This window comes from Cryptotermes secundus, unplaced genomic scaffold, assembly GCF_002891405.2.
Source record: "Cryptotermes secundus unplaced genomic scaffold, Csec_1.0 scaffold68, whole genome shotgun sequence".
Lineage (NCBI taxonomy): Eukaryota > Metazoa > Arthropoda > Insecta > Blattodea > Kalotermitidae > Cryptotermes > Cryptotermes secundus.
Window position 1 is genome coordinate 224,602 of NW_019722422.1, and position 23,453 is coordinate 248,054.

General features: G+C 40.3%; 3 protein-coding genes across 8 annotated transcripts in view; 1 reads left to right on the forward strand and 2 right to left on the reverse strand.

The window, feature by feature from the left end:
- The window catches only part of LOC111861270 (gastrin/cholecystokinin type B receptor), a 60,578-nt gene extending 54,240 nt beyond the window's left edge, over positions 1-6,338 (forward strand). For all 3 annotated transcript variants that reach the window (XM_023845704.2, XM_033750243.1, XM_033750242.1), the window contains 2 exons: positions 4,210-4,315; positions 5,059-6,338. In XM_023845704.2, coding sequence (XP_023701472.1) covers positions 4,210-4,315; positions 5,059-5,168 — 216 coding nt within the window. In that variant the 3' untranslated portion in view covers positions 5,169-6,338. The remainder of the gene's footprint in view (positions 1-4,209; positions 4,316-5,058) is intronic.
- LOC111861271 (zinc metalloproteinase nas-13) overlaps positions 1-19,634 on the reverse strand; it is a 122,283-nt gene extending 102,649 nt beyond the window's left edge. The window contains exon 1 of the mRNA XM_033750241.1: positions 19,309-19,634. The gene's annotated coding sequence lies outside the window, so the exon portion shown is untranslated. The remainder of the gene's footprint in view (positions 1-19,308) is intronic.
- A 1,454-nt stretch (positions 19,635-21,088) lies between these two features.
- LOC111861259 overlaps positions 21,089-23,453 on the reverse strand; it is a 161,017-nt gene continuing 158,652 nt past the window's right edge. For all 4 annotated transcript variants that reach the window (XM_033750246.1, XM_033750244.1, XM_033750245.1 and 1 more), the window contains exon 3: positions 21,089-21,642. In XM_033750246.1, coding sequence (XP_033606137.1) covers positions 21,606-21,642 — 37 coding nt within the window. In that variant the 3' untranslated portion in view covers positions 21,089-21,605. The remainder of the gene's footprint in view (positions 21,643-23,453) is intronic.

The window sequence follows — 23,453 nt, forward strand, 5'->3', positions numbered from 1 at the left end:
TATATATATATATATATATTTAAATGTTAATTGGTTCTAATAATTCAGAAGCAAGTTTCATTTATAAAATTGTGAAAATTATTGAGTATCAAATATTTTATCGGCAACACCAAAAAATAGAGGTTTGAAAATTCATAAGATCAGAAAAGATATATGAATATAGAAACAGTTTCTTTTCCTTGGCACTACAGCCCCAGTGGGCCTAGGCCTACCTCCATGAACTTCTCCGTTCACTTCGGTTTTTCTAGATGTTAAACTTTCAGTAGGACTCCTTGGGCGTGTGATCAGCTCGTCGCAAGGCCTCTACCTGCATAAAAACACAGAACAACGCACACACAGAAACTAAACATCCATGCCCTGAGTGGGACTCGAACCCACGAGCTCGATTTCCAAGCGAGCGAAGACAGTACATGCCTTAGACCGCTCGGCTACCGTGACCGGCGTAGAAAGTGTTACTAATGTAAATACATATTATTCTTTTATTAAATAATATCTGTACTACGTCCTTGAATATTGCAGTTGTGAGAATAATCAAGTTAACAGTCACTATATAATTACAATTAAAGTGTCAGTAATCAGGAGAATTTCTGCAGTTCTGTCTCCTCTCGAACATTTGCTGCAAGTACAGTACAAATTAAATTCAGTGCAGATTTCAGAGTATCAGTCAACGTTTAGTCAGTGGAGTCAGATTGATTGAAACCAGTATAACGATGTTCATTTCATTCTGTTCCCACCCAACCCATCCCACCCTTCTTGAAACATCTCTGTCGAAGTCTGAATGAATTCAAAGCAGGCTTCATAGTTTGCTGACTGCATTATCTGCATACAATTAGACACAGCCTCAGGTTCACTGCTAGTTCACTGGCCGACTCAAACTGTGCGCCTCCTCAGCGCTTAATTTCATGATACTGTTATACAGTTTCGCGTAGGTGAAAGCAGACACCTTCTGTCGTTAATACAGGATTCAGTGTAATATCCATTAATTACGATCCTCCCATAAAACCGTCGTTTAAGCATCAGCTTCTCACAGCAGAAGTCATGTCATATTACAAAGCAATCTACGTATTTGGGGTTTTAAACTCAACAGTGTTTCCTCTGAGAATCCTCATTTCCAATGACAGTCATTACAACACTTAATTAATGCCTTAATTAAGGCCATATGATATAAGGCTATGAACCAATGAATTATTCAGTATAGTATAAACAGACTGCACAATGAGGAGCTTCGTAACGTGTACTCTTCTCCAGGGATAATTAGAATGATCAAGTCAAGGAGGATGAGGTGGGCATATAGCACGAATGGGAGAGACGAGGAATGCGTATAGGATATTGATGGGAAAGCCAGAAGGAAAGACAGGGAAGACCAAGGCGTAGGTGGATGGGCAATATTAGAATGGATCTTAGAGAGATAGGATGGGATGGTATGGATTGGATAGATCTGGCTCAGGATAGGGACCAGTGGAGGGCTCTTGTGAACACGATGATGAACCTTCGGGTTCCATAAAATGCTTGGAAATTCTTGAGTAGCTGCAGAATTGGCGGCTCCTCCAGAAGGGCTCAGCTCCATGCGTAAGTAGTTAAGTAAGTATAACTAGACGTATAAGAGGAAATTGAACTCGGGTAATGCTTGCTACCATTCAATCCAGAACCCTTTGTCTTCTCCTTTGCTGTCCAAACAGATAAAAGTTAGAATATACAAAACTATAATTTTGCCTGTGGTTCTGTATGGGTGTGAAACTTGGTCTCTGACATTAAGGTAGAAACAGAGAGTGGGGGTGTTTGAGAACAGGGTGTTGAGGAGAATATTTGGACCGAAGAGAGATGAAGTGATAGGAGGTTGGAGAAAACTGCATAATGAGGTGCTTCATAACTTGTACTCTTCTCCAAGTATTATTAGAATGATCAAGTCAACGAGGACGAGGGGGCAGGGCATGTAGCACGAATGTGGGAAAAGAGGAATCCATTTAGGATATTGGTGGGAAAGCCAGAAGGAAGGAGACTACTGGGAAGACCAAGGCATAGGTGGGTGGACAATATTAAAATGGATCCTAGAGAGATAGGATGGGATGGTATGGATTGGATTGATCTGGCTGAGGATAGGGGCCAGTGGAGGGCTCTTGTGAACACGGTAATGAAATTTTGGGTTCCATACAATACTGGGAAATTCTTGAGTAGCTGCAGAATTGGCGGCTCCTCAAGAAGGGCTCAGCTCCATGAGTAAGTAAGTAAGGTATAAATAGATGCTTCGACGACGTAGAATTCTGCGAATATTATTATTAAAGGTTTCACGACCTGAATTATTAACTTCATACATCTGCAGCGATATACGCGTATTAAGGAAGATGGGAGAGAAAAGATTTTGGGCGTAACCGACCAGACGCAGAGAAAATACACTTTGTCAATGTAGGCGCTAGTGAGCTCGTAAGTCGCTTTTACTCGTATAGAAATAAATGGCATTTAGAAACTTCCTTGTTGTGGGGATTCACCGGAAAAAATAACATTTGTGCTCCCCTCTATCGGTGAGCAGGAGAAATGGGATGAATTCAATTGGGTCTACCACGTAATTGATACTAACCATAAATCTGAAAAGTCATGAGGGCATGAATTGTTCAAATCACATAAATAACACGATTTAGCACTCATAGGTAAAGTGAATATTGGTGTTGAATTACTTGATACAGAAAAGCAACTGTCTGTAATAGCCATAGCGTGCAAGTAGATAGAAAGTTGGCGTATGCCTATGCTTTCAAAAATATTGACTGTATTAAATTATTTAGTACGGTTCTAGGAATTTTCTGTATTTTTCTTTATTTCTTTGGAATTACCTGAGTAGCAGTGAGGACAGGATTAATCATTGTCGAATTCGCTAATTTAAATTTCATTGCATAGATGCTTCACCAGAAAAATAACTTACGAACCACCACTGAGTTTCTGTGAGTAATTAAAAATTCCAGGAATATTCGATATTGACTCAAGCAACTTGGGTAATGAGATAAAAAATTAATGAAGCGAGAAAAGAAAAATTTAAAAACTGTTATTTGTTACGAAGTACATAACACAACTCCTTCCTTAAGAGTGAAGCAGATGTTCGGTCACGTCGTCAAGAGAATACATTTATTCACCTTACTCTTCTCTCTTGCACTACATGTTTCAGCACTAAAGTGCCATCTTCAGGTGCTTTTCTATGTACGTCGAACTACTTCATTGCATGCCCTGTTGTCTTTATACTAAAATAACTAAAATATATATTCGTCATATATATTGATGAATTTTAAATATTAAAAATATTAAAACTGTTCAGGATTTGTCATCCTTATGTCGTATCTCAATACGCGAGTCACACCTATCTTCTTCTATCGGAGTATTCTTCCTACTTTCGTGTGTGTATTGTGCTTTGTGTTGTGTCTTGCTCCTGTGACTGCGTGTGTTATACTGCTGGGCCTGCTGGGTATGTGTGTGTGTGTGCTGTCTTCCTTTTCATTGAGTTATCTCAATAAAATAAACTAAAAATAAATAAATAAAATAACTCAATAAAAAGGAAGACAGCACACACACACACATACCCAGCAGGCCCAGCAGTATAACACACGCAGTCACAGGAGCAAGACACAACACAAAGCACAATACACACACGAAAGTAGGAAGAATACTCCGATAGAAGAAGATAGGTGTGACTCGCGTATTGAGATACGACATAAGGATGACAAATCCTGAACAGTTTTAATATTTTTAATATTTAAAATTTATCAATATATATGACGAATATATATTTTAGTATAAAGACAATAGGGCATGCAATGAAGCAGTTCGACGTACATCGAAAAGCACCTGAAGATGGCACCTTTGTGCTGAAACATGTAGTGCAAGAGAGAAGAGTAAGGTGAATAAATGTATGCACTGTAAGACGGTCAGAATAAATCATGGACATAAATCAGTGTAACAGGACGCTAAAATATAACATCGTCAAGAGAAATCTGCTGGATTTTATTTTCAGTGTTCAATAGGAACAAAAATCGGCTTAATGGAGATGTCGTTGAACTCATAAGACTTTTCTCCCGTAACGTCGCCGACTCAACGGGTGATGTACGTGAAAGATTGCTCCCTCGCTACAAGCTTCTTGTGTGGCCATTATACGTAGCTTTGATTGACAGAACCCCAGCAGAATCTGTCTCTTTTGATCCAGAGCCCTCATTTGCTATGTTCATACAGGCTGACCTAAGGGACCTGCTGACTCCCAGGGCAAGAAACAGCAGAGACAGCATAAGGAGCGCATCCACCAGAACTACAATCAGTCAGTTCCAGCGATGTGGTTCAGGTAACAAAGCAAATTTTATTCTGTTTGAAATCAAGAAGTTGATTCAATTTCAGTCCTTCAAAATTTACACTACTTTATAATTTAAAATTTCTATGAATAATTTTACGTAGGAGTTCGAATTGAAAAATAGAATTGTTTGAAGTTCATTATATTTTTTTTCTTGTCGTATTTAAAACAGATTCGCCGTAAAGACGTTTATTCTTAAAGTACACATGCTATTTTAAAGCTCAAAAATTATCCTTAACAGTTATTTAAACTGTTAAACTAAACATTGACAAGTAACATAAGTGTCAAACATACTTCACCACGCCGAAACAGTCATTCTTGAAAAAGAGAACAACTATTATTTGCTCAATTGGCCAAGAAACTACCAGGCTTTTACAGAAATTGAAGATTCATTATTATGTTCATATGTGCTTGCCACCTGTGCCAGATGAATCCAGTACACAGAATTACACCCCCCCCTTCTCTTTCTATTATTTATTTCTCTTTTATTACAGCTTTTTATGCAATCATGCTGGATTAATTCTAAATAAACTATAAAAACATAATTTTGCATGGTTATGTTTTCATTCTTAGCGTTATATTACATAGGATTATGTCAGAAAAGTTGTACAAAGTTATACAGTTATACAGAACATGATTGCATATTTCGAAAGCCCTATTGCAGTAACCTGGAAACTGCTGTAAAGTTTTAAAACAAAGTCATGTAAGCAGTCAGGTTTCGACCTCATGTGTTTCAGGGTCGATTGCAACGAGGCAGTGGAATACCGGAAGTGCCAATGTTGTTATGAAGGATTACAAACCAACGTACACATTCAACTGTCAACAAGACTCCACATCTCAGCTGTAATCGCAAGGAAAGTGCGACTAGCGGACAAGAATTTGTTACTCTGACTTAATATTCGGAAGACACAGAGTTCAGTCCCCTCGAAATCAGTTTTCACAGTGGCTTTAAGTTGCCCGAACACTGGAGTGAGCTCCAGCCATGTCCACCATCGCGACTGCCACCGATTTGTATGCACTGTCATCTAGTGTTGAATCACCGCTTTCTTATGCCATCAGGTGTAAAGAAGTTGAAGCTCACCAAAACACGACTCCTCTGACTGTGACCAGAAAGTGCAATTATCACTTTTCTTTTAGCATGAGAAGTGAAAGGTAAAGATAAAATTATTCCTGGTGTTAATTAATTAAGCATTACGCGATGAAGACATAAGGCGGAGTGGAGATGTAGCTCCACCATTCTTAACCTCGTCACTAGTTTGAGGCGAGTGGTATCTTCACACTCCTGCCGCTTTACACCTGGGGAAACAGCTCCCGGTATTCGCTTGATAGACTAGATGAGTTATGGAGAAGAGAAAAATCCCTTGCCCATACCGGAAATCGAACCCCAACTATTCGATCTTCGGGGCCGTAACCCAGTCGCTACACCAACTGAATTATTCCTGCAAGAAAGCTGAAGAAAACACGTAAAGGTAGGGCGAAATTCAGTGCAATATTTCTGTATGAAAGTCACTTGTAAACGCAACTGTTGCGAGGGCTATTGTCAACCGTGAAGTAAAGCTGTCTGCAGGCTTCAGCCAATAAGCTGTTTCCCCGGGGTAAAGCGACCGAACCGTGAAGCTGACCACTCACCTCCATCTTGTGCCGAGGTCAAGTATGGTGAAGGCATACCTCTGCTCCACCAAGTTGTGGTGCTTAATTAATCACAGGACCAACTTTACGTTTAGGTTTCATGTTCTAGTATAAAGTAGCATAAGAGTGGCTGCACTTCTGTGAGGCCGAGCAGGCTGGTGTCGCGGTAACTGTGCAGATTTGTGTCCTAGAGGTGCTCGGTTCAAATCCCAGCAAGGGGTGTGGCTATCCTGACTAACATTTCTCAGTCCCTCATTTGAAATGTCGGGTGGTCCTTCGCCTAGGTGATGGCCGTTTCCTTCACAAATCCTTCCCAATGCAATATCCGTCGAAAAGCCATCCCTCGTCGTAGGGTATCAAACGATGTAGAAGAAAGAAACCTATGAATAAAAACGCATATTATGCACGTCTTGTCTTTTGTTAATGTTATATTTCAGAACCCTGTTGCACTGTATACATCTGATGTAGGGGTTTGTTATTCTTTTATTGGACAATATTTCACTATGTTTCGGCCTAATTGGCCATCTTCAGATGTGCATGTTGTTGCAGGTAAGAATTCTGCTGCTCATTGCTTTTTTTTTATTGAGCTATTAGGTTCCAAACGGAAATGTTTGGTTAAAGTGGCTACAAATACGCAGCGGATTTTCTTGAAAGGTTTGTATCGTTCAATAAAAAATTATTTTTCACTTTCTTTTAATGCTAGTGGGGTGGGACTCAGTCCCTTGTACTACGGCCACTTCTGGCCTATTGTACCAGCCCCAGATGATAGGTGAGGGTGATTGTGGAGCAATTGGTGGAATGAAGATTGGCAGGGGAAACCGAAGTACTTGGAGAAAATCAGCCCCAGCGCCACTTTGTCCACCACAAATCCCACTTGACCAGACCCGGGATCGAACCCGGGCCGCCGTGGTGGGAAGGCAGCGACTAACCGCTTGAGCTATGGCGCGGCACTCACGTATGATAGTAAGTAATACAAATTACGTCACTGTATTTAACTCATTCCTTCAGCAAATTTCCGATCCTTTCCGAACTATGAATGCTTAATACAAGTTCCATCTTGTGGGATATCACTGTGCAGACCGGTGGAACATCTACATTTTCTTGGCCAAAGACTGCTAAGCATGGAGCCTGAAGCGCACATAAAGCAGAGCTTGTTTCTTAGGTAGCTTACTCTCCGATCATGAAGATGGAGGAGATATAGGGTACCCAAAAGAAACTGAACTAATTTTTTTGTGGGCAGAGCTTTTGTAATACCGCGTTTTGCCGCTATGAGCACATAGAGCTAACATTCCTGAGTCGACAAGCCGACTACCGTTGCTTCAGAAGGTAAGGACTAGTTTCGGCAGAGTTTATAGTGACAACTGTTTTGTGTGATCGTCGTTTTTGCAATGGCTGATTTTCGTGAACAGCGTGCGGCGGTGAAATTCTGCTTTTTGCTCGGGAAAAGTGGAACAGAAACTCTTGAAATGTTAAAAAGGGCGTACAAGGACGATGCTATGGGGAAAACTCAAGTGTTTGAGTGGTTTTCCCGTTTCAAAAATGGTGAAATGTCAATTGATGACAAACCTCGTTCTGGTCGTCCTTCCACGGCCCGAACACATGAAAATGTTGAAAAAATTCGTGACATCATCAAGGAAGATCGACGACGGACCATTGAAGAAATTGTGGAGCTGTCGGGAGTGACTTGGAGCTCAGCGGCCAGATTTGTGGCAGTCGGGTGACTGGTTTTTCCATCATGACAATGCCCCTGCTCACACAGCCCTGTCTGTACGACAATTCTTGACCAAAAATGGTATGATCCCTGTTCCTCACCCTCCATACTCACCCGACCTTGCCTCGTGCGACTTTTTTTTGTTTCCTCGAATGAAAAGAGACATGAAAGGAAAAAACGACGGAGGCGCTGTCAAGCATCTCAAAAGATGAATTTAGACAATGTTTTGAAAAATGGAATAAAAGACTAGACAAGTGTATTAGTGTAAGTGGAGAGTACTTTGAAGGGGATTGAAGGTTTGTGCTTAAAATTTGAATAAATAAGTTTAAAAAAAATAAGTTCGGTTTCTTTTGGGTACCCCTCGTATTCCTCCGAAACATTGGGGACCTTTCACTGGACTACAGGGCATTATGTCCTAGAAGACAAAACCTAAAATCCCACATATCCGTACACTTACGCCAAGGGCACAGCAAGGAAACTTGCAACCGCAATTTCCGAGAATTTTTATCAGCCTGAGTTCAACACATGTTACTGAATGGAGCAGCGTAAATTGAGGAAGCGGCAACGCAACTCGCGGAGAGACTGGGAAGCTCAACTTCCAGGCAACGGAGCAAGCCAGTCTTCTCACAATTGCGTTGTCGGGTGGTTTCCTAGTGTCAGCTGTTCCGTAACGCGCTTCAGTGATTCATTGGTTTCTTAAGATGGCACGAAAGTCTGACAAAGCTGCTAATTTTGTTTTTGTGCAATTAATTGAGCAAGAGCCTGGTACGTATGACTAACGTCACCCAGACTATGCTAGGCATGACAAAATTGATTAGGCTTGGGAAAAAATTTCTCATGAGACGAAGGAGTTTGGATCCAGGTTAAATTCTTTCGAAACGATACAAGCGCTTCTGTTCATATAGTCAGCCTTGTTCCACATTACATGTTTCGGTTATATACGGCCATCATCAGGTGTCTTCTGTCGTCCTATAATTGTTGCACTGTATGTCAAAATTTCGTATCGCGTGCGAACGCGTTATTTTCCGATCAAAAGAAATTCACCTTAATTGAAACATCCCAGTATTTCCCTTATGATCGTCGTCCTCTCTTCTCACACCATCGCAACTACCACATTTTCTTTATTGCTAGTGGGGTGGGACTAAGTCCCTTGTACTGCGGCCAATTTTGGCCTATTGCACCAGCCCCAGATGATAGGTGAGGGTGATTATGGAGCAATTTGTGGAATGAAGATTGGCAGGGGAAACCGAAGTACTCGGAGAAAACCTGCCCCAGCGCCACTTTGTCCACCACAAATCCCACTTGACCAGACCTGGGATCGAACCCGGGCCGCAGCGGTGGGAAGTCAGCGACTAACCGCTTGAGCTACTGCGCGGTCTTACCACCATATTACGACAGGATCAATATTATTATTTTCCATTGCAGAACTAATAAAACACAAGTTTTCTCAATGTGCGCCTGCCAATCTGGAAAACAGTTGCCTGCTTGAAATCGACGATATTTTTCGGAAATTGCGGTGACGATATTTTTCGGAAATTGCGGTTGCCAGTTTCCTTGGTGTCCCCTCGGCCTTAGTTTATCGTCCACGTAAATCCACAATATTGAAACGCAGGTTCATTAACGATCTCCAGCAGCCTTTCCTAAAGAGTTTCTTTTTCAGTAAACACGATCCTCTTTCGTTATAAACTGTAACAACACGTGATACTTTTCAGAGTCTGTCGGTCACCGCAAAGTACATAAGGTATGCCGCTTTCTGCAGCCAGCAAAGAGGTCTCCCCGTTCCGCTCACAGCCGGCTTATCAATCTTATCATTATCCATGCCGTTGTATGTCCTTTTGTAACGTTGCCTCTCGTTATAACAAAGAGATTTTTTCGGAAAAATCTGCCTGACAAAGAAGAAAGAGGAGGTTAAATAGGAGATACCTTAGCGAACTACCCACATGGACGATCTCGTCGTATGACACACGTTTCAACAAAACCTTGGGAAGTATTCCAGTTTATTACACATTATTGATTTTCGAGTCATCAGGTCCTCTCCGAGGCGTCAGAATAGCCAGACCTTACACGGAGGCTGTAGGGGACAACAGAACTTCCGCTTAAGTTTCCTTTCCCTCAACTGCGCATGCAATACATACGTGACGTTCGTTTTGCGGAGAGTCATGCTTCTTCAGGGTTCTTTCCACATTGTCGCAAATACTCATATGGAACACGTAGTTTTGTTATGAACAAAACCACTCTCCAAATAAAGGCAATGACAGTGACGACGGCCATGATAATGATGAGGATGATGACAGTAACAATAATAATAATTCAATTATTTTTTATTTACGTCATTACTCTACAACCCGAAGGCCTCGACCCCTCAGAACCCTATGGGCCTCCACTGCCTGTTACAGAGATAGCTTCAAATTTACCTTATATACCGTTATGAAAAGTAAACTAATGAATAGGCAATGCATTCAGTCTTGAGGAGGCTTCACTCTAATTTGTAACTCATTTAATTTCACTGCTGAAAGTTGCGCTCAAATATTATGTTGTGTGCTCTAGTAAGGGAACGTTTGTACGGGGTGTTGATGGTTGTGAAACATAAAAGGAGTCGTAAAGTGTTCCGGGATTCTGTGGACGGTAGTTGAATGGCGGTCGGAGAGGCACAGTACACAACGCCATAAAATCCAATCTCAAAGTACTATGAATTTGGCATAGTAATTAGTCATGTAAGACAGTGTTTCTCAACCGCCGGGCCGCGGCCGTGTGCCGGGCCCTAACATCAATTATACTGGGCTCTCATCCTATAGAAAAAAGAATTTACCTGGCCTCGGTCTGACAAAGGTTGAGAACCACTGCTATAGGCGACTCACGCGAGCTGAATATAGGAGACTTGTACTGTGTACTAAAATCCACAAGCATCACTGCATTGTCTACATTACGGGCTGAATAACGAACAGTTATTGTTCTCTAGAGACCCGTGGTTTTGTAAAGCAACGCAGCGCAGTAAGGACTGAAATCCATTCCAAATTGGTTAACACTTGTTAATTTATACGCCTAATTGGCAGATGTGCCGGTCACGGTAGCCGAGTGGTCTAAGGCGTGCACTGTCTTCGTTCGCTGGGAAGCCGGGATCGTGGGTTCGAATCCCACTCAGGGCATGGATGTTTGTGTACAGGTAGAAGCCTTGCGACGAGCTGATCACCCGCCCAAGGAGTCTTACCGTATGTGTAAGATCTAGAAAAACCGAAGTGAAGGGAGAAGTTCATGGAGGTAGGCCTAGGCCCACTGGGGCTGTAGTGCCAAGGAAAAATAAAATTGGCAGATGCATGTTCCGCTAGTCTTCCTTCTAGCCTTCATTTATTCATACTACACTGACAGGAATGGACAGAACATTCAAAGAGAAGATTCAAACTGCAGTACAAGAGGGAAGATGAGACTGTCTTCAGACACTGCAAAAATTTGAATGAAGCCAAGAATGTAGGGAATCCGTACTTGAAATGAAGGGGTCATATTTTAATAATATGCCAATATTCTGTAAATATCTGCTTCCATCTTTTTCACAATTTCGTTTCATCGCGTCCTCTCCTAAAGCTTTAATAAATAATACATAAAAGGTAAAAAAAAAAAAAATTAGCTAACCCTGTAACTGGCCATAGAGGCCCATAGGATTCTGAGACGTCGAGGCTCCCATATTTTATAGACAATGTGCCCACAGATGGCTGTGAGGTTGTCAGTCTTACGCACCTGCCGCCAAGAAGATTCTTGGTACTCATTTCTGTTAGAGGCTGAGTCGACTCCAGCGCCATAGTGCGGCTGGAAGGATTAGGTCAACTGAAAATACAGTAAAATAATGAAAACAAACCCTTGTAGCACAATGTCTCAACCAAGTAAGCTACAGCGTGACCCTTTAAATGATATGTATGTATATATAAAAATATAACTGACCTATGTACCTAACAGATCCTTTGAAATGCGGCAAAATTAAAATATCTGAGGACGACAAAATAAATTAAAATTACACTCACGAAGAAATTAAGATCAGATTAAATTCTGGGAATACCCGCTACCATTCAGCGCAGTCTTCCCGTCTGTTACGAAGCAACGTAAAGATTAAAACAGACATGGCTGTAATTTTGTCTTTTGTTTCGTATCGGACTAAACTATTGAAATGATGAAATAGATTGAGGGTGTTTGAGAACGGGTACTGATGAGATTTTTTAACATAAAAGAAAAGAAAATGATATAAGGGTTGAGAAAACTGCAGAATGAGGAATTTTATAATTTGTAGTCCTCGCCAAATATCATTTAGAGGATCAAATCCAAGAGGATAAGAGCTCCGATTGTTGACTTCCTACTTGTGTTACACTTCATCCTTGAAGATGGAGGCCATATATTCTCCCGAAACGTTGGTTGCCTTTCACTGGACTATACGGCGTTGTATCCCAGAAGACAGAACTTTTCAGTGGACAACCAATTTCTAATGGCAGACTACTGGCTGGACTTGATGTCTGCGGATTGTATTCTGATATTACCAGATACATTAAAGGAGCATGTTACCCTGCTCGGGAATCTACCGACCACTCAGTGTGCCTAAGAATACCCTGCCTTATATAAAACACGGAGTTTCATTACTGCTTTCACAAGAACCCTCTACTCGCTTCTATCCTGAGGCAGATAATTCGGTCCACACTTTGTTTTTCTTTAAGCTGTATTGTATACTTTATGTCTTCACAATTTCCGACAAATTTTCTACATGAATTTACAGGCGTTTCCATTTTTGCTATACAGCCCACCAATCTAACCAATTATAATAAAAATATCCTAAATGACAACCAAATATATAGGTCCATAGTTCTTGCTTTGCAGCAAATGTATGGTCTCATAGCTGCTCCTTCAGAACAAACAAAATGTGTAATGTTACTATTTCTTGGGGCACGAAGTAGCGTAGTTGGTTGAGGTACTATGTTACTAGCAGAAAGGTCACGGGTTCGATTCCCGAAAAGGTCACTGGATTTTTTAATTTACCTAATCCTTCCAGCCGCACTATGGCCCTGGGATTGACTCAGCCTCTAACAGAAATGAGTACCAGGAATCTTCTCGGCGGTTAAAGGGCGGCCGGGGCGTAAGGCTGACAACTTCACCGTCATCTGTGAGCCGATTATCTAGAAAATGTAGGAGCCTCGACGTCTCACAATTCTATGCACTTCCACGACCTGTTACAGGGATAGCTTTACATTTTTACCTTTCACTATTTCTTAAAAAAATACAATAAACTGACATTATTCTATATAGCTACACCTGAGTTTATCGACATTCAATGTTTTTCTATTACCATGATCCCTTCATGTGTGAGCACTGTATTCAATGTCTTGGTCTCTATGAAGTACGTGTAATACGAAATACAAAAAATGCAGCGTGTAGAATAGAACAAAAGATGCATCACAGTTTTACATCCGCCACATCCTGCATTGCGTTCATTGACCTGTGACTCAACACTGGACAATTTCCGATCTGTTAAAGTAGGCCTGTGCAGCAATTGGTCCGCGAAGCTATCATGCGCGTAATATTAGCTAGTGCGATCCTCACATCAAAACGAATTCACTTATCGCAGGAACTGGCAGAGATTCTTAAATTCGGCCATTGAAATGTATCAGTTAAAGTGGTCACAAAACCTGGGAAGAATAGAGCAAATTGGTTTTCCTAAATTACTCTCAGACTACAAACCCAGAAGCAGAAATTCCAAGCACGCCCACGTAAAAATGCAGAGAACAATTCTAATTGTAAACTTTGCAGTTGGAACAGGCCATTAGAACAGCTTAAACCATGCTGCTTCTGGTGGCGATAATAATATGGGTCCTAGACAGTATGAACTTCAGTAACACATGTGGATTACAGTCAAAGTTTACAGCTATAGGTCCTACTAACACAGTTTTTGTGCTTCTCTTAAAACAGTGAATGCAACTTGTGTCGTCGTTTAATGCAAGACTGAGCATATAGTCCATTCTTTAACAATAGATCTGACATTAAAATATTGTCACCTGTATTAGTGACTATAGGCGGGGTTTGCATTAGTGAATAGTTGTATTGCCCACTCACAGATTGTAACTACAAATCACTAAAACAGTACTGCTCATTTCCCCACTACAAATCACTCAACATCAAGTCTTCTCAGTCTTTACCTGGTAACAGCTCTCCACAATGGCTATTCCTTTGCAGTGTCTTCATTAGACGTTTCCTGGTAGCGAATCTTAGTAATGGAGATTTTCAGCTTCCGTTTCCCGCTGATTAACACTCCATAGCTAGCGGCCTCCGTAGTCTAGGGGTAACGTTCCCACCTCATGACTCAAAGTACGCGGGTTCAAACCCGGCGGAGGTCGTGGAATTTTTAAGGGTGGAAAAATTCAGGGAACAAGTCCTCCGGGAGGGACTTTAAGCCGTGGGTCCCGTGTCGTAGCTTTAAGGCACGTAAAAGATTCTCATGCCTCTAGGAGACCTCTGAGCAAAATTAGGCAAAAAGTTTCCCGTCCAACTAGTTTCCAATGCCTCCGGTAGATGGGGAAGTATCGGGAACCACTGCCAGCTTCGCTGACTGAACGGGGCTGAGAGCGAGCACCAGTACCGGCAGGGTATGGCGACTGGTAGAATATCAAAGGGGGACGTACAATAGACTATTAGTCGCAGTGCATGGGGAAACCCACCCCCTCCAATAATAATAATAATAATAATAACACTCCATAGCTGAACCTCCAACTCAACTGTCAATTATTGTTGGTTTCTCGTTTTATAGACTCGGGTCGCACCTCACGGAAAAAACTGCTTGTTGGTGAAATGTTCAAAGCAGGCACATTTGTGTCATATTCCAATTGATGGAAATGTCAAAGGTATGTTCTATATTCACGCGGTTGATCTGCCGCGAAGACTATTTAAATTAATCGGCCTGAGAAAATATGATTTTACAAGCATCGATATCTGTCAGTTGTGTCTTACGATTATCGACACTTGCCAACTGAGTCCTGCAAGTATCAATACTCGTCTGTTATGTCCTGCCAGTATCGATAGTTGTCTTTTACACGTATGTCCTGCGAGTATCGATACTTTTCCGTTGTGTCTGTTGTGCCTCATATTACTACAGCCGCAGTAGAGATATAGGTATGCAACCTGCATGCACTGCATTAAGAAAAGATATCGAGAATATGCATCTAATCAAATGCGCCTTAAGAATGAACACTTTGAAATGTGCTGTTATGACAGCAGCTGTAATTTGAGGTCGCCTTCAGTCTGTATGGTCAATGACCCATGTTCTGACCACCGCAGCTAGAACTCGGCGATGCGTAACTTCACTTTTATTACGCAACAATCTGGCATGCGAAATTTCTATTTTGCCTGGTCAGTGAAACGTGGACTCTTATATTGTTTTTCACATAAGCCTCCGCTAACACAACCAGACTGTCAATACCAAAAGCAGAGCTGAGAGATTATTCGGACCCAAGAAGGGCAAAGTAACAACGGATTGGAGAATAGAGCATAATGGAAAACTCCATATTTTGTACTCTTCGCCAACTATTGTTAGCGTAACAGCACCCAGAAGGATGAGATGGCCGTGCAGAACGAACGGGAAACGATGGGCAATAAATACGGGATTTTAGTCGAAAAGTCTGAAGGGAAAACTTGGAGAACATAGGCGTACATGAAAATATAATAAATACAGGTTAAAGAAATAGAGCTTGAGGATGTGGATTGGATTCAAGTATATTGTTGGACACGCCGTAATTAAGCTACGTGCTCCATTAAGGGCGACGAGTTTCTTGAATGAGAGACCATTGCCTTCTCAAATGGGCTCCGCTTCATATAGGAGGAGGTCGTTTGACTGCTTTACGAAAACCGTTCGGCCGGTCGAGCGGGAAGCACACACGCTATTCGCATCATCTCGCACTGCGCGTTGGGACTCTGGGCCTAGTCGAAAGGTCAATAGTCTATACATATTACAATTTCTCTCAGAATTGTTGGGTTTTTGGAATTTGTCCATCGTCCTGTATTTTAAAAACTAGATAACATACCGTTTCGAAAACTGGATATGTTTCCGTCCTCAGGTGAGGGGTGAGACGCTTACTCTGTTGGGTTTCTTAGAAAGAGCTAACATCAATCACTGAACTCTTTCTATGGAATCCAAAAGGGTGTCTCCCCATCACCTGAGGACGGAAACAGAGCTTCCGAAACGTTGTGTTCTCTCGTTTTTAGAATATCGGACGATGGACAGAATCCAAAAACCCAAGTAAATCTGAGTGTTATACACCATCGTCAGAACCGTTTAGAACTGCAATTTATTCTTCAATATCGTGTTAATACGTAAATCCTGCTGCGAAATGAAATTGTGTGCTATGGTCCTGTTGAGTATGATCCCAAGCTTCTGCTACTATATTAAACACTCAAGCAATCGCTTTACTCCTATTGTCAAAATTCTACGTTATAGTCACACACTGTAATGCGTGTTCAAGCAACATACACATGTGAGAAGTAGGGAAAAGTTTAGGTTTAAATCTTTGGATGTTACCCGTCCAAACAGAACAAAAAACTCTTCACGTGATCAGAAATAAATTAGATAGGCAGGGTCCATATCCGCGAGATATCTCAAGCTGTTACTCGCTGGCTTCTCACAGCGGCGGCCCGGGTGCGATCCCGGGTCTGGTCAAGTGGGATTTGTGGTGGACAAAGTGGCGCTGGGGCAGGCTTTCTCCGAGTACTTCGGTTTCCCCTGCCAATCTTCATTCATTCAAATTCTCCATCATCATAATCACCCGGGGCGGGCTACAATTGGCCAATCAGTGGCCGCCGTGCCGAATGGACCCAGTTGGACTCCCCCCCCCCATTAGCGAATTAAAAAAAATAGGCAGAGTCCTTACCATATAGCAAAGAGCCGAATCAACACGCTGAAAGTTCAGTAATGAGGGCTTGGATGAAAACTGGACTAGGCATGAATATTTGCCTCGAATATCCAGTAGGCGCCTTGTACAGACGACATAGGTTTCGGGTTCGCTCCGTCTTCCATAGTGAACTTCACCCCGTGAATGAATATGGAGATGCAAGAAAAGCGTGAGTAACAATAGGAACCATCTCCACCAACTGCTAGGATGCTTTGTTATTTTTGTCTTGTGGATTTGTCGACTGGGCTGTGGGACCGATCCCGCGCACGATTTGACGTGATGAGCGTTTGCCTCTCCCGCTAGTCTGTCCAAGCAATTTGCGGCAAGGCCTCACGCGACCTTCCTATAATCAGCTAATTCTTTGCATTAGACACTCTTCTCAGCCGGTTTAACCCAGTTCTACTGTATATTACCTATTCTTATAAGGTCCAGCTATCATCCTCACAGTTTCCTTTTGAGGCTTCTGCGCGGCTGCTTTCCCACGAGTCAACGTTACTTCATCGACTGCATTATTTACAGCACCGGATTTCCTTGGTTTATTCTGTATTACGTCATTACTCAGCTGCGTATTATTCTCGTATGTCCCCCGCTTAGAATTATAAACATTGTAAACATAACTGACAGAACCGAGTGTAGCTGCATGAACAGGACGACACAAGGTGTCTCCCAATTTGTGAATTTTCAAATTTCGAACTCAACAATAACATCTTGGGATCCTATGCGGTGTATTAAACATAAACACCAATGATAATAGAGACTGAAGATATATATATATATATGGCGATAAGACTCTGCAAAGAATCCCTTTACAAGTACTATTACGGTACAGATCGAAATGGAGATATAAAATATGAACACAGTATCGAAGATCGCAGAGTCCGAATTTGGACAGCGATTAAAAGATAGTGATTGTGGCTCGTTCAATTCGGATAATTTTTATTTACGTGGACGGACATCAGAACTCCACATTGATAAATTAAGTATAGGCTATTTTATAAAACAAGTATGTATGCATCTCGTGTCACAGCAGCAGAATGGTAAATTAGGCATTTGTTGACAAATATTTTTAAGAAAATTTATTTCAATTTAGGAAATAAAATAATAAATACGGATTTAAACTTTTACCAGTTAATTATCTTAATACCTTCCCGACATTTCTTACGTTACACACAAAATATTTGTATTTTATTATTGGGATCATTATGAATAAATATGATGTTTTCAAGATAAATACGATTCTATTGGGAATTACTGCTTGGGGTACAACACTTGCATATGCTTCGATGAAATCTATTCTTCCTATATCATTTACAATACGTTTTCGCGATCGATGTAGCCTAAAATTCTATTATGAGTTTTTTAATTACACGAAGGAAGAACATGATATAGGCCAAATATCTATATGTAACTTTAATATACTTAAAGTTAAGTTAAAACTTTTTCAAACGTCAATAGCCCGGACCGATTCTGTAAAAGACCTGGGAGTGTTTATTGATGCTAAGCTATATTTCCATGAGCAGGTCAATTACATTTTCTCTCAATGTGCGAAACTATTGGGTCTAGTTCGTAACATTACCTACAATTTCTCTTCGCTAGACTGTATGTTCAGATTGTACACTACGTTAGTTAGGTCTAAGCTTGAATATGCGTCCGTAGTCTGGAATTCGATTACGTCAACTGATGCCAACAAGCTGGAACGCATCTAGCAGAGGTTTGCGGCCCTTTGTTTTAATCGTTCCTTTCCTCAAGTTCATTACAATTATTCTCTTGCTCTTGAGGAGTTAAAATTGCATACTTTATGTACTAGGAGACATCGCCTTGATGCTCTCTTTCTTATTCAAGTTTATTTTGGCTCTAAATTCTGCCCTTCTGCCCTAGAAATTGTTGGTCTCCGAGTTCCTGCTCGGTATATCAGAGATTTTGCATTGTTCAATGTTTGCTCCTTATTTAAAAATTGTCCCTCTGCTAGATGCGCAGCAGCTGCTAATGTTGTCTGCAGGGATGTTTACGTATTCGGAGCCAGGAATGTTCTACCCAAACAAATTTTAAATATAGTATAAATGTTAGTATTTTTATTATTTGCATGTCCAGTAAAACAAAATGAATTACGTATATTATTATTATCCTCTGAAAATCTATACTATTCATTTCTTAATTAAATATTTATGTTTCGTTCCTCAATTCATAGTAACACTTAGTTTAATGATAATGAAATTATTATTACTGTCATAATTATCAGCTATTTGTTTGTTTACTTTTACTTTTATTCATTATTATTTCTTCCAAGTACTTACATGTAATTTGTATTTGATTTTTAATAAGTTTGCCTATAATGTAATTCATTCATCTGCACTGTGCTGTGTCTGTAATTGGCCTTGCGGCTGTTGACTCGGCACATTAATAGTAAAGAATTGAATTGAATTGAATCTATTAATTCTGGAGCAAAGGCTTTATCCAATAGAAAGCAAATGGATATCCGGAGTTAACTGCTTAAACTTAAACTTTGACACATGACAGGAAATTCTGCAAGGATACTCCAAAACGTCATTTCACAAATTAAGCCTTATATGTCCTTAATAAACCATCAGAGTCCTCGTGTTAATATTTTGATCATAAGGATATATATATACACACACTTGCAGATACATTTAAAGAATTTAAAATAATCCGCCCCCCTCCTAGTAATACTGTTGAAGAACTGGAAACTATTTTGAAACCGGTTTAAAACCTTTACTTACCAGAATCTTCAAGAAGAATTCGCCAGACACCTTGTAACGATTCCATTAGAAATGACGATAATATACACCATGGCACAATTTATATTAAAACCACAAATGGACTTAACGTATTAATTCTAATTAACATTATTATAATAAGCATCCCTGCACACTGTAGATTGCACACTGCCTGAGAAAATACAGCACGTCTATCACTTGAAATTGGTTAAACACTAGTATCGGCTAGAAAAAGAACTGGTCTCGTTCTCGCGATGGAATAATCGATTATCGATATTGTCATTTCATTCAATTCATCCAACAGTTTCGGTTGATGTACACGCAGACTGTTTTTACACTCTTATCCGTGGAATTGACTAAGCAATTTAACACAATTTAACCAAGTGTTGGGGCCAGCGTAGCGATCGTAGCTCACTCAGTACTTGGTCGGCACAATAGCTTTCCCAGTGACATCCATTACTCGCCTTCTTCTGCTGGCAAGGTTGGCAATTCATGGATATATACACATAGCGTGGTTTCACTATGTTCGAGGACATTTTTACCATATATTTTACTATTTGTTGTGTAACTAATTCGCTTCTTGTATTTCCTAATATTTACAAACTTGCCGTCATAAAGTTCTTGCTCATTAATAGAACTACAAATACAGCTTCAGGAATGCATTCAGGTAAAACTGTTTTGAAGTCAAAGTTCCAAACGGAGTAATAATAATTATGAGAAGTATCATCAGGACATGGTGACTCAATTCTACTCCCAGTAACAGTTACGTGAAGTTGTCCCTACGCTTAACTAATTAAGTACAACGCCATGAAGGCGTATGGGAAAGTGGATGTATAGATCCACGTTTTCCTAACCTCGGCAGTGGTTGAAAATGAGTGGTCAAATTCACGTCCCGGCCGCTTTACCCTCCCACGTAAAATAACACCCGGTACCCACTGGATAGGAGTTTGGGTGGGCCCCAGAGCCAGTCTGGATGACGTCGACAAGAGAATATTCTTGACCCTACCGGGAATCAAACTCCGACCCCCCCCCCCGTCATTGTGCCTGTAGCCATTCGCTATACTGACTGCGCTAACCCGACTCCTAATAAGGCCTTCTACGATGTGAATTTTAAATACCGTATAATACAAAATATTCTAATACATTTCATTAACAGACTTGCAAATAATAACATCGAACATAGGTGGGCCTGATACACTAAAATTTCAGTCCACATTAAATTTCAGGTATGGTAGGATCCCCTTGACTTATCGAACTATCCCTGAATACAGTGGCAATAAGATACAAGACTTTCTATAACAAGGGACAGTTGTATAGGGACACTACATGTTTTTAAAGTGAACTAGTAAGTTTCAAAAGCCGATTATTAACTGTCAATGATATCCTCTCAGCTCTTAATGTGTGTGTGTGTGTGTGTGTGAGACCGATGACATATTTAAAATTACTGTTAATAAAATAGTCAGAAATAATCACTGAGAGTAATATAAAGTCGTACCCTTTTATACCACAGAAGAAATACAGCAGACCTAATCTGCGAAGAAAGTTGAACTTTATAAAAAACGTTCATTAGGAAGAACTGAGTTCAATGGCAATTATATCATATAAATTATCAGCCTAGGGGTGATGGGAAGATATTCAAGGAGCAAAACAGGAAGAGGTTAAATACACATATCCTTGTCATATTGTTACAGTTCATATATTGATGGTTATTGGACAATATTAAATTTATTCAGAATAAAATAGCAAAATATATTGATTAATTGATAATTATTTAGACGTCAAATCAAGCAAGAAAATAATATTGTGCATTGTCCAAATTATATACATAAATAAATCAACAACGCAGCTGTCCTATGGTAAAACTCTGCAATCAACTTATAGTTCAATAGGCCCTCTTTGGTTCTCAACAAGTAACCGCTGAAGTACAAACACTAATGAGCTTCTAAACACTCTGCAAAGTGACCGGCTCATTGTGTCTCTTTTTCTCCAAATTGCAGCTGAACTGTGGCCTTTATTGGTCATAATCATATGTGTTGATTTGTTAGCGCAATACCAGCAGAGAACTGCAATACCAACATTTTTGTATATCTCTTTCATATAATCAAAAGAAATACAAAACTGGAAGGTTGGCGACAATCTGTCTTGATACTCAGCAGGGTCTGATCGGTTAATAAGACGTTCTGTGTGTATTGTGATATAAGATTCTTTATTTGTCTCATCATTCACCAAAACCTCGTGACTCAAAGCAATGAGAAGTTTTCATGTTAACTGGTGATGTGATGATGTGGATGTAAGTCCGCTCAGAAATCTGTGAATCTCAGACCTCGGGGCAGAAAGCTGAAACAAGAGAAAGAAAACGCGTTAAGAAAAAAGGAATGTTGGTATGTTTCATCATGAGATTATAGCAGAAAGCTGAAACAATAGAAAGAAAACATTACAAGTAATATGTTTTTGGACATTATCCACCATCTTGTCTATTCTTAAGAACCCGTCCTGTTTGTTTTAAAAACACAACGTTTCAGAGACTGGATTCTGTCCCCGTCCTCAGGTAAAACCTACTCAGTTGGGTCCAATAGACAGAGGTAGCTAATATCTGTCTATTGGACCCAACTGAGTAGGTTTTACCTGAGGACGGAGACAGAATACAGTCCCCGAAACGTTGTGTTTTTAAAAGAAACAGAACTTTTTTTTTCAGAACAGACAAGACGATGGATAATGTCCAAAAATATATTGTATCAATTTACCATCGTCACAAATTTTTAGATCTTAGAAAGAAAACATGTTAAGAAAAAAGGAATGTCGGTATGTTTCATGGTGAGCTGATAGTAGAAAGCTGAAACAACAGAAATAAAATACATTATAATCGGAATATGTCACATGAGAGAGAAATGCAGGTTCATATGCAAAACGGAGAAAATAGATGTAAGATTCATCGCTTGTATCGTAAGGACGCCGATGTCCAGCAGTGTAGATACCGAAGCGTCCTAAAACAACTGAAGGAAATAGAATGACATTTGAACAGTTCGTTGCCCGAGGGGTAGTGTATGAACATTTTAAGTATCCTAACGATTTTATTCCTTACACCCCTTTCGATATCTCTAGTCGCACGTTAATATTTGATTGGAGCTACTGTGACGTCACGTTGAACAGTACACCCCCCCTCCCCCCAGTTTCGAATTGTACGATTAAAATAGTGGAGACCTATGCTTTGCACAGACTCATTAATCAGTATTACAAGCTTCCTCGTAACTAAGAACTCGCTCGTGGCTCCTGCGCTCTGGATAGGCTGACAGAGATCTTAAACGAAGAGGATGAAATGGAATCTATAATTATAAAGTAGGTCCGACGTATAATTTAGAAATTTATCTGTAACCAATGGTGCTATGAATATTTTTCTCCTTCATACCAACACGTTCCTTATTGTAACTTCAAGAAAGTTCGATTATTAAAACTGACTGCATACCAGTACGGGATATCTCGTTACATCGACATGAACACAGATGTAGGCAGAGCAGGTTTACGTAGCGGTAACGCACTAGACCTCTATTCGGAAGTGTTTGCTTAGAATATCAGCCGGAACACCGGGTGTTCTACATGAAATTTTAAGTGTGTTACCTCAGTCCGCAAGGATAATTCAGGAATAGGTCTCTGATTACATCATAACCACCTCTTCTCGAATAATAATTCATTAGTCATCCTACCAGTCGACGCTGTATGGCATAAACATTGGCAGAGTCTTTAAATAAGACAGTAAAAAAATACAGCTCTAACATCGTTGTCCATCAATACACTTAACTTCCATTTCAGACAGTTTATAATTAAAAGTAATTTTGTTATCAATATCATTATTATTATTATTATTAATTTGTTCCTAGTGCTTGCCTGTAATTGACCTATCAACTGTTGTGAAGCAGCTTATAAGCTCAGTAGAATTATTATTATTATTATTATTGTTATTATTATTATCTGTCTGTATATTGTTTCACTTGTCCTCGTGCTGACTCTGTAATTGGCTACCAGCTGTTGCGTACAGCACGTAAATAAAACCAAGAATTGAAAATTGAATTGAATTGAATTATTACTATTTCTAGGCCGCGCCATAGCTCAAGCGGTTAGTAGCTGGCTTCCCATCGCGGCGGCCCGGGTTC